This window comes from Corvus brachyrhynchos, unplaced genomic scaffold, assembly GCF_000691975.1.
Source record: "Corvus brachyrhynchos isolate BGI_N302 unplaced genomic scaffold, ASM69197v1 scaffold101, whole genome shotgun sequence".
Taxonomy (NCBI): domain Eukaryota; kingdom Metazoa; phylum Chordata; class Aves; order Passeriformes; family Corvidae; genus Corvus; species Corvus brachyrhynchos.
Window position 1 is genome coordinate 23,461,689 of NW_008237239.1, and position 10,459 is coordinate 23,472,147.

Here is a 10,459-nt window from a genome sequence, read left to right on the forward strand (position 1 = left end):
GTCCCTCCCTGTCAGTGCTCTAAGTAGACCAAATTTCCATAATCATTCTAGTGAGCGTGCATTTGCCAGAGCTCAGAGGAAGAGCTGGTGTGACGGGGCCCATGGGTTTGGCTGAGCAGCCCTGCTCTGGAGGCCAGCAGGGCGCTCTCTGTCTCCTTAAGTGCTGCCTTGGAAGCAGCCCACGCTGGGCTGTTTCTCAGGGCAGCTATTGTGCTCTGCCCTTCTTCGCAGTGGAGGAGATTGAACAGATGAACAGCCTGTTCCAGCAAAAGCAGCGCGAGCTGGTGCTGGCCGTGTCCAAAGTAGAGGAGCTCACCAGGCAACTGGAGATGCTGAAGAACGGCCGGATTGATGGTTACCACGACAACCAGTCGGCTGTAGCTGAGCTCGACCGCCTCTACAAGGAGCTGCAGGTAAAGGGAGGCCAGCCCGTGATCCTCAGCTCTTCCAGGCTAAAACTTGGTTGGGTTGTTTCTTACCTCGTTGCAAAGAAATCCTGTTGCTCCTGTTCCTGCCAGGGCTGTGTGACTGCCTGCATGCTGAGGATGGAGAGTTAGTTGTGCTGGGTTCAAGGTAAAGAGAAGGAGCACCCACTGCCTATACCTTTCCTTTCTGCAAAATCTGGAGACTAACCAGCGTTTTCTCTGGAGGGAAAACATGACTTGACTTTTTAGAAGGCTTTTCTCTTTCCAACAGTTTCCTGTCCCCAATCCTGAAAGTAAATTTGGTTTTTTTTGTTGTTGTTTTCCCCTCCTCCCCCACTGCTTTGTGAATTTATTCAGTTGAGGAACAAACTGAACCAGGAGCAGAATGCCAAGCTGCAGCAACAGAGGGAGTGTTTGAACAAGCGCAACTTGGAGGTGGCAGTCATGGATAAGCGTGTTAATGAGCTGCGCGAGCGTCTGTGGAAGAAAAAGGCAGCTCTGCAGCAGAAAGAGAATGTACCAGTAAGTGTGGGGCATTTAAGAACTGAAACATTAGTTTTGTGTGTTGTCTGTACAGCCTGAAGTAAGAACTTGCTGGGGGGGAAGGTTGTTGAGATGCTAGACTTGTTGTCCTTATCCATATGTAGTGGAAGTCTTGTATTATTAAAGTCCTTTTCGTGGTACATTAGTGTTAACCTATTTACTCTTTACAGACAAGAAGTCTTACGCTGTCCTGGATTTTTATTTTAGATTTTGTTTTTTGCTATTACTACCTCAGCTTTATAATTCTCAAAGCTTTTCCAAAAAAGCACTTTTGATGTTGGAGTATCATTTGCTACTTGTTTTATCCTTTTTGACTTCTGTTTCAAACTCTGATGAATGGATACTGCAGAATAAAATTCTTTAAATTTTCTTCTTTTTTTTCCCCAAGGTTTCTTCAGATGGGAATTTACCACAGCCAGTGGCTTCTGCTCCAAGTCGAGTGGCAGCTGTAGGTCCTTATATCCAGTCCTCTACTATGCCACGTATTGCTTCCAGACCTGAGCTTTTGGTGAAGCCAGCATTTTCAGATGGGACACAAGCTTTGCAGGTACCTGATGGGCCACTGAAAACACAAACACTGCCCAATATGAGAGCTGGGAACAGTTCACAAGCTAAAGCTCCTGCAGGTAATAGCTTACAATTAGTATTTCTTATCTAGATACGTTTTGTTTTCTTACCTAACAGCTCTGTTCTGATGTTTTGTTTGTTTTGGTTTTTTTAAAGCACAGCTTTATTTGAGGTGTCAGTCTTGCTACTTGCAATTTTTCCTGCACCTGTGAATATATTTTATAAGCACTGAGTTTCTATGATTCAATGTTAAAAATCAGGTAAATCTATTAGTGAGCACTTTGAGTTGTCGTACAGTGTGGAATGTAGGAGGATTTTTCTGTAAAGTAATTACTCTTTTTATTTATTTTGAAGTTCTCCTAAAAACTATACAACAAGTGTGCTTTGAGTTTCTAGAGGCAGTTTTAGTACATACCTGGTAGCAATCTGGTGCCTGGATTTAAAAACTGGTAAAGCCAAATTTTCTGATTGTGCATTTTTGGAAATGACACATGTAAAAGATCAAGCAACATGACAAGAAATTTTACAAAGGAGGCAGTTGCTTGTAGCACAGAAATAGCATTAAAGTTATTGACTTGCTGATGAGTGAGGTTTGGCCTCTCCTACTTGGAGAGTTAATGGAGATTTGTTGGCTTCTCTCTGTGGCTTTCTCCTATGAGAGTCAGTTCAGTAAGAGAAGTCTGGAGAAACTCTTGAGTGTTGTGGGTATCTCTTCTGTGCTATCCTGGGAGAAGACTCCTTTTTCAGCTGGGAGAGAAGAGAAACACTGATCTTCCCAAAAGCAAGAAATGAAGACTGAGCTTGTAGAATAGTTCTGTTTATTTTCTATCTCACTTCCTCCATCTCCAGTTCTGGCAGATACTAAAGTAACCATTGCACAAAAGCAGTTCCAAGTGTCTCTTGCCGTATTGGAGAATGGAGGATTGTTTCTTTTTATTTGGTTTGCTGATCCTAAAACTACTGGAGTGGAATTTAAGCTCTAGACTACAGAAAATTTGAATTTTTGCTCGAGCAATGTGTGGTGGTTAGCTATTTGAACTAAAATATCACATCTTATTCTTTAGCATTTGGACAAAAGGACTGCTTTCCTACAGAGACTTTGATACTTTGTCAGAGCAGAACTTTTCTCCTGCTGCTTATTATTACTGTTTGACTTTAACATTACTTAGATTATTTAGAATTTAGTAGAAAGAATTCAGTGAAATATTTAATAGCAGATTGCAAGCATTTTCTTAGTGATTTTTGCAGATCTGGGTGTCTACTCCAATGAATGTGAAGGCCAGCTTTAAAGCAGAACCTGTATGCACATTAAACACACAGATGATTTTTCTACTGTTTTGAATATCACTTGCAGGGTCTGTCTATGCTTTATAGCATCATGTTTTTTCTTTGCACAATATATCTTTTTTATGCTTAACATTGTATCACTTTTAACTTAGCACAGATACTCAAGGAAAGTTTCCTACTAACTGGAAATAATAGAGAAGTTTCTTTTTTGCATGCTAGAAGTGCAGGTGTGTGCTACAACAAAGAGTTTTGCTGCTGCTTTTGGTAGCTGTTCCTGAACTTCATTTGCAATTCTCTTTTTAAAACGAACAAATGAATGAAAATTTGTAATGATAGGTTTTCTGGCAGTTAACCTCTAGGTGATGATGCTTTTACATTGTCTAGACCTGACTCTTACAGAAAAAAAACCCCTACTTGTAATAAGTCAATAAAAAATACTATTTTAGCGTAATGTGTTCAATTTGTTCTCTCCTAGGTTCTGTGGTCCCCAATACAAAACCTTCCCCATCTGCCCCTGACTGGAGCAGTTCAAATACAGACAATCATATTAGTCAAGGTTCAGCCTTGACTTCAGGAAAAGGAATTGTGACAAGTGAAGGACAAGGTACGTTCTTTTGTGCTTGGCTAATCTTAAAATACGGATATTCTAGTTGATGATATTTCTCTTCTAAATGCTTCAGTAAATAACAGAGAATTCATTTGAAAGCACAAAAAAAAATCAAAGAACATTGATGTTGCTTTGCTGTGGTGTTGCAGCGTTTTTATGAAGAAAGAACTCAAACCCACAACTCACTTCAGGTGGTGGAGTAAATCCTAGTTCCTTCTTACATGCCCCTGCTGCACTTGCATAATACAGCATTTGGCAGGCCCAGGGGCCCTTGGTGCAGGGGTAGGATGGATGCAAAAAGCATCTCCTGCATACACTGTGGTAAATATTGCACAGAGCAGGACTCTTATCCCTACAGTTGTGCTATCCCTTTTGAAAGTTGTCTCCTCTCTCTTCAACAACAGCTGAAGGAGAAACTTTTTTACGAGACAAAGAGAAGAAGGTGCGTCCGTTCTCCATGTTTGACTCTGTGGACCAGTCTGCTGGGCTGGGCACTCTGAGGAAGAACCAGAGCAGTGAGGATCTCCTGCGGGAAGCACAGGTATGCAAGGAGCCCGGGCTGCTGCTTTCCATCTGCCAGGGCTTACCCACAGCTGTTCTAATGTGGCTGGCAGAAAGCTCTGAAAAGTACTGAGGTCAGCTTTTAAAAGACTGCTTCTGAGGAAAAAAGCCTGTTAGGCTTTTGATGGCAGTTGGTAGCTCCAAATCGTTCTCTACGGTCACTGTGGTGAGAATCTACATTTTGGCTTAATACATAAGAGCGGCTGTATTACTTTTACTAGTGTGTATGCATATATTTTTTTCCCCCAAAGATACAAAGAGGCATTTGCATGTTGTTTATTTGTTTTTTAAATCATTTACACACTTGTTTCACTCTTTAATGCAGCAGTCTCCTTCATGTGTTTGATAGCAACAAGACTTCCCACCTAAATTTTGGCACAAGGGCAGAGTTTGATCAGGTGGGGGAGACTAGTAGCCTGCAACTGGGGATGACAAGTGCTTTGTTGGAGAGCAGCCTCTTGCCAGCCAAGTGTCTCTGACATCTGTAGAGAAATTACTGTGCCCTGCCATTGCTCCTGTTTTAAACATAGCTGTTACGGAAAGAATTAAAGAGAATAGGCTCAAAGTGTATTCAAACAACAGTGGTGACAAAATGTTTCAAGCAGTTTCTTCTTGTTCACAATGATGTTGTAAACATTATTGCAGCAGTAGTACAAATAAGATACTGTGTCATTCTTTGAGGGTCTTTGGTCCTTCACAGCAGCACTCCTAAACCATGAGTAACCTTAATGAAATTTTTTTCTTTCAGACAACCAATAAAAATGTAACCAAGGTGCCACCACCTGTCCCCACTAAACCAAAACAGATAAACTTGCCTTACTTTGGTCAAGCCAGTCATCTGCAACCTGCTGATACAAAGCTGGATGGAAACCTGCAGAAGCTGCCTTTGGCTATTGCAGCTATGGGGAACAAGCAAAAACCAGTGGCACAGCAGCCTTCCCATCCTTCTCAGCAGATACAGCAAAGAATTTCAGTGCCTCCTGCAGGTTCTTCCTCTAGCCAGGATCAAATTCTTCCTTCCTCCAAACAGGAGAGTCCCCCAGCAGCAGCTGTGAGACCTTTTACTCCTCAGCCATCCAAAGAGACTTCACTGCCACCATTTCGAAAGCCTCAAACTGTGGCTGCAAGTTCCATTTACAGCATGTACACCCAACAGCAGACTCCTGGGAAGAACTTCCAGCAGGCAGTGCAGAGTGCTTTGACGAGGGCCCAGACCAGAGGACCGCACTTTCCAAGTGGTAAGCATATGGCTCTCTCCCTCTCTTCTGCCTGATAAACCTCAGATAGATGTTCTTTCCACCTGGGCTGTGAGTACGAAGCTGTTCCTTGGGGAAATTAAGTGGGTGAGGGCAGCTGTAAGAATCTTAGGGGGTGTGTAAGAGTGTTAACAGGAAGTGCAGCATGTCTGTTTCGTGTTTGCAAGATAACTGTATGGTACGTGTAGTTACCAGGTTAGTTCTGTTCAGTTTTTTGTATTCTGCTTCTTTAGCCTACATAAAGAATACACAGCCTGATTCACCTTTCTTCTTTGTTGTTGTTTTCTTGTTGATCAAATATTCAAACTTGTTTCCCCCCACCCCTCTCTGAACTGCTCCCCAGTGTATGGCAAGCCCGTGATGGCAGGAGCTGCAGTACAGAATCAGCTGCCGCAGACGGAGAACAGCGCCCCCACCCGGCGGGGCAAGCCAGGCAGTCCAGAGCCTGAGATGGAAACAGCAGCCTCTGCTCATGAGAACCATGAACCAGAGCGGATACCCCGTCCCCTGAGCCCGACCAAACTGCTGCCTTTCCTATCCAACCCCTACCGCAACCAGAGTGATGCCGACCTGGAGGCGCTACGGAAAAAGCTGTCCAATGCCCCCAGGCCGCTGAAGAAACGCAGCTCTATTACTGAGCCAGAGGGGCCTAATGGCCCCAACATTCAGAAGCTGTTGTATCAGAGGACCACTCTGGCTGCAATGGAGACTATCTCAGCTCCATCGCATCCCTCCAAACAGACAGCATCAGCTGCCAGTCCTGAGAGCCCGGTGGAAATCCCAAATCCTTATCTAAGCACAGACTCAGAAAAAGAAACAGCTGCTTCCATGCCAGAACCAGCTATTGCTGAGGAGACAGAAAGCACAGCAGCAGAGCAGAGCGAAGCTGCTCTTCCCCCTGCACCTTTGGACACTGTACCTGAGGCTGTATCAGACAGTGATGAATTCACGCAGCCCAAAGCAGAAGAACCAAACCTAGAAGCTCCACTGCCACTGGAGGTGTACATGGAAGAGTATCCTCCATACCCACCACCTCCCTATCCATCAGGGGAACCAGAGAGTTTGGGAGAGGACTCATTCAATATGAGGCCTCCTGAAGTTACTGGACAGTTTTCCTTGCCTCCTGTAAGTATTTTTTAGCTTACAGTTGGGGTGCCCTGTCAATAAATCCTCTCAAGTGCTGCCGTAAACCCTGTGCATTGTGTTGTAGAGCTCAAGCAGATGTGGGAGAACAGTCCCACAGTCTAAAAGTCTCTCTGTGGGTATCTGTTCTACTTGTGTGATGCTCTTATCTCCAGACTGCATGGCAGTAATGAAAAGTCTCTCTTGTTCCTAGAATTAATGACATAATGAAAAGTTTCAAATGGAATACACAAATAGTAAAACTCTTCAGAGCTGTAAAGAGCATTCCTTATAGAAGTCTGCCTACACCCAGATTTTACTTCCTTTTTAAGAGAAATTAAAGATACAGATAGAGATACAGATTTCACAAGCCTTTTCCACTATTGCTAATAAGAGCTGGAAATGAATTTTCTTAATCCTGCATTGCATTTGCTTATCTGAAAGTGTCTTGCTTGAAAAATATGGAGGAACAGACTTCTTTAGTTTTTGCTGTAAAAACTCATTTGTGGACATCAACTGTTTGTATTTCTTCTACTGAACGTTTTCTGAATTTCTTTGGAACCTGATTCAACATCAGTTTACCCTCAAGTTGCATAAAAATGGAGTCTCTTGGGGCTAGGAGGAGGCAGCACTTTTACCATTTTATTTTGCAAATTTGTATCTGTGTATGATGTTATTGCACTGTTGTGGAACAAAAATGTGTAATGTTTTTGGTTTCTCAGAGACTTTCTTTAGAAACCTGTCATGAGTACAGTTTTGATAACTTGATACATGAAAGTGGTTTTTTCCTCTATCACTTCAGTGCAGAGGAGTTAAAAGCTTTAAAGGTGCTTTTTAACCCTGTAATTTGTGCATGGAGTAGACATTTCGTGTGTTCATGCTTTAAAGATTTTGTCCTTGCTCCCTTTTACAAGGAAACTTGAGTGGTAGGATTTCCTGAATTGTAAGAACTCATTTCTGCTTGGTTTTGTAATAACTCTGCAATGATGAGAAGAAACCAGCCTACCTTCTTGATTTCATATTTAAATCTGTGGGTTGTGCTGCCAGGCTCACTCTTGAAAAAGCCCCTACTTTTGATACTATGTACAAATTACAGGCAGAAGAGTATTTCATGGGAATCTCTACTTACATATCTTATCTCCACATGCCTGCTCTTGCAGAATATGAGTCAATTCTATTCATCTTTGCCTGGACATCTGTCAGAAATTTACATACCCTCGTGAATAGTCCTATTGCTGCTGCCCAGCCAGCTGGGCGAGCACTGAGCTAATGCGAGCATGTTCCCTAAAGGAAAAGGTACAAACTCAGCTATAGAAATATTTGGTTTCCAGTATCCATGGGAGCATCTAAAGTAATTCTACACTTGGTTCTATATTCTTTCCAAAACTGTTTTCCATCACTGTTTGCTCCTGCTATCCTCTGCTATACTTTTACAAAAACGTTAGGCACTTTAACATCAGCACTTGAAGTAGTGTACTCTGTGGAGTGTGCTGCTTGGTTGGTGTAACTGCTGTGAGAATTAATGCTAAAATCGTCCAAACAACAAGAAAAAAAATGCATCTTTTCCTGACCTTCAGGGATTTGGTAGTTTCACTATTCTGGTGATGTTTGATCAAGGTAACTTCTGTATAGAGTTGAATAGTGACCTTGTCCAGAGATAAAGGCAGAGATCTTTCGTAACATGCCTAACCTAATATATTCATAATGTGTTTGGGAATTGGTAAAGATGGTGTAAATTTAATATTAAACACTGCTTTGATAATTTCTGCTTTCATTCCCAAATAAGCAATTATATATTATTGTTCTTCCAGGAAAAAAGTGCCTGTAACTTGTGTTACCTTTTCACAGGGGAAGAGGACGAACTTGCGTAAGACTGGCTCAGAGAGGATTGGGCATGGAATGAGAGTGAAATTCAATCCCCTGGCATTGCTTCTGGATTCATCATTGGAGGGGGAGTTTGACCTCGTGCAGAGAATAATTTATGAGGTACAAATGCTAATTTTTAAGACAAGGAATTTCAATCCCAGCTGAAACTGGGAAGTTGTAGCTTTTCTGGACTAGTGCAGAACCTAGATATGTTCTTGAAGAGATAAATCCTGACAGGTTCTAAGTGATCATACTTGGAGGCTGATTTGAAGTGTGTCAAGTCCACAGTGGATTTTTAGCATCAAGACTATAAATTTGCAAGGCAGCTTCTCATTTTTTATGTAGTGTTTCATTCCCTGTCTGGCATGTTATCAGATAATTCGATAAGCAAAATCCATGTGAACTTTGCTCACAGTTAAATAGACATATATCAGAAATTTGTGAAAAATACTTCTAGTAAATTCTCAAGATCCTTTCTCTCTGAACCACACTGTTAAAGGGAGACTGCAAGCTTAAATGTAAGTCTTGTTGAAAAATTAGTGGTGGTTGTACTCTTCTCCCTCTTGCTCATGTCCTTCCTAGAAATATGTCACAGATCCGTATTTCAGAATAAGACAACTGATTCTTATATGAGAAGAGGTGTTTATTCCAGAGTGTTTCACCTGAATGTGACTGGTTCCTTTCTGGCTGGCCAGGTGGAAGATCCTAGCATGCCCAATGATGAAGGAATCACCGCGCTGCACAACGCTGTGTGTGCTGGGCACACGGAAATTGTGAAGTTCCTGGTGCAGTTTGGGGTGAACGTGAATGCTGCAGACAGTGATGGATGGTAAAGGTTCCATGAAGTGGCTCCTTATGGATGTTCTCCACAAGGGCCCTGCCTTGGGAGCTGCAGATCCCTCAGAATGTCCCTTGCTTTGCTCCTGTGGAGCTGGCAATGAGTTTTCTTTCCAAAGCAGAGCAACAGTAGTTCTCTGTGGGGCATCACATGGGACTGTGCAGAGGGGAGAATAGGGAAATTATAGCAATATTCCCTGTATGAAAAAAACATTGTGGGATGGACACAGTTGTCAGGAAGTTGCTCTGTTTCTTTGAGATATTGAAGACAGGTTATAATGAGTGAGCCTTATGCTGAAATTCCCAATGTCCTCTGTGAGCCTGTAACTTAACCTGCGCTCTGGGCAGTATCTAGCCCTGCAAACTCTCCAGTTTTGTCCAATAATCACACAACTTTAGACCAAAATGAAGTGGAAAACCACAATGTACAAACTAGGTTTACAACTGATAATGGGTTACAAATCCTTTTTACAAATAACTAGTGAGATTATTTACGAAAGGCTGGTGCAGGGGGTCGTGATTTTACTATTATTTCTGCCTATAACAGAAGGGTTTGAGGCCTAAGACTGAATAAAGATGTTTGTGGTCCCTCAACCTCAGGGCTTATTCCAATTACCTGCACTTGTCGTGAAGTCAAATCTTGAAGTAATTATCTAGATTGTATGAGGCATGATGTCAGAAAGATTTCTGAGTGGGTTTTTTAATATTAATTTTTTAAATTTTTAGTGCCTTAGTGAATGTTCCTAAAATGTTAATAGATTAAAAAAAGGTAGAATAGCTGGAGATCTGTATGGAAGCCTAGCTTTAGGGCTCAAGCAGCCCTTGCTGTAGCTCCTGTTATCTGTGGAAAGCGATTGACATGCTGGGTTAAGTGCTGTGCTGGGAAGCCTGCAGCAGGGCAGGGCTGATTGCCCGTTCGCTCCCGGGGCTCTGTGAGCGCTCCACGAGCAGTGGGAGTGAAGTGCCATCCTTCTGTCCTTGCCTTGCAGGACCCCTTTGCACTGTGCAGCATCCTGCAATAACGTGCAGGTGTGCAAGTTCCTGGTGGAGTCGGGGGCGGCTGTCTTTGCCATGACCTACAGCGACATGCAGACGGCCGCAGACAAGTGCGAGGAGATGGAGGAAGGCTACACGCAGTGCTCCCAGTTCTTGTATGGTGAGTGCCAGCCCCGAGTCCTGGAGCATGCCTGGGGTGCCCCTGCCACCTCTCAGTTCATTTGTGCATATGGAGGGGTAAATTGCACACTCAGGTTATGTGCCTGTGCCACAGGTCCCTCTTGGAAAGAGGGAGGTTTTTGCCAGCTTGCTGTCACAGAATGAGATCCATCGAGATTAACTTTGTAATATTCATCCTGTGGAGGAGATCTGAGTAACAAAAGCTTTCCCTA

At 42.9% G+C, this 10,459-nt stretch overlaps 1 protein-coding gene across 2 annotated transcripts in view; it reads left to right on the forward strand.

Moving 5' to 3' along the window:
• Positions 1–10,459, forward strand: part of TP53BP2 (tumor protein p53 binding protein 2) — a 38,861-nt gene that overhangs the window by 21,453 nt on the left and 6,949 nt on the right. For both annotated transcript variants that reach the window (XM_008630407.2, XM_017730165.1), the window contains exons 7-16: positions 232–413; positions 783–947; positions 1,357–1,594; positions 3,298–3,426; positions 3,834–3,970; positions 4,739–5,228; positions 5,590–6,371; positions 8,217–8,354; positions 8,930–9,063; positions 10,061–10,227. In XM_008630407.2, the coding sequence (XP_008628629.1) occupies positions 232–413; positions 783–947; positions 1,357–1,594; positions 3,298–3,426; positions 3,834–3,970; positions 4,739–5,228; positions 5,590–6,371; positions 8,217–8,354; positions 8,930–9,063; positions 10,061–10,227 (2,562 nt within the window). The remainder of the gene's footprint in view (positions 1–231; positions 414–782; positions 948–1,356; positions 1,595–3,297; positions 3,427–3,833; positions 3,971–4,738; positions 5,229–5,589; positions 6,372–8,216; positions 8,355–8,929; positions 9,064–10,060; positions 10,228–10,459) is intronic.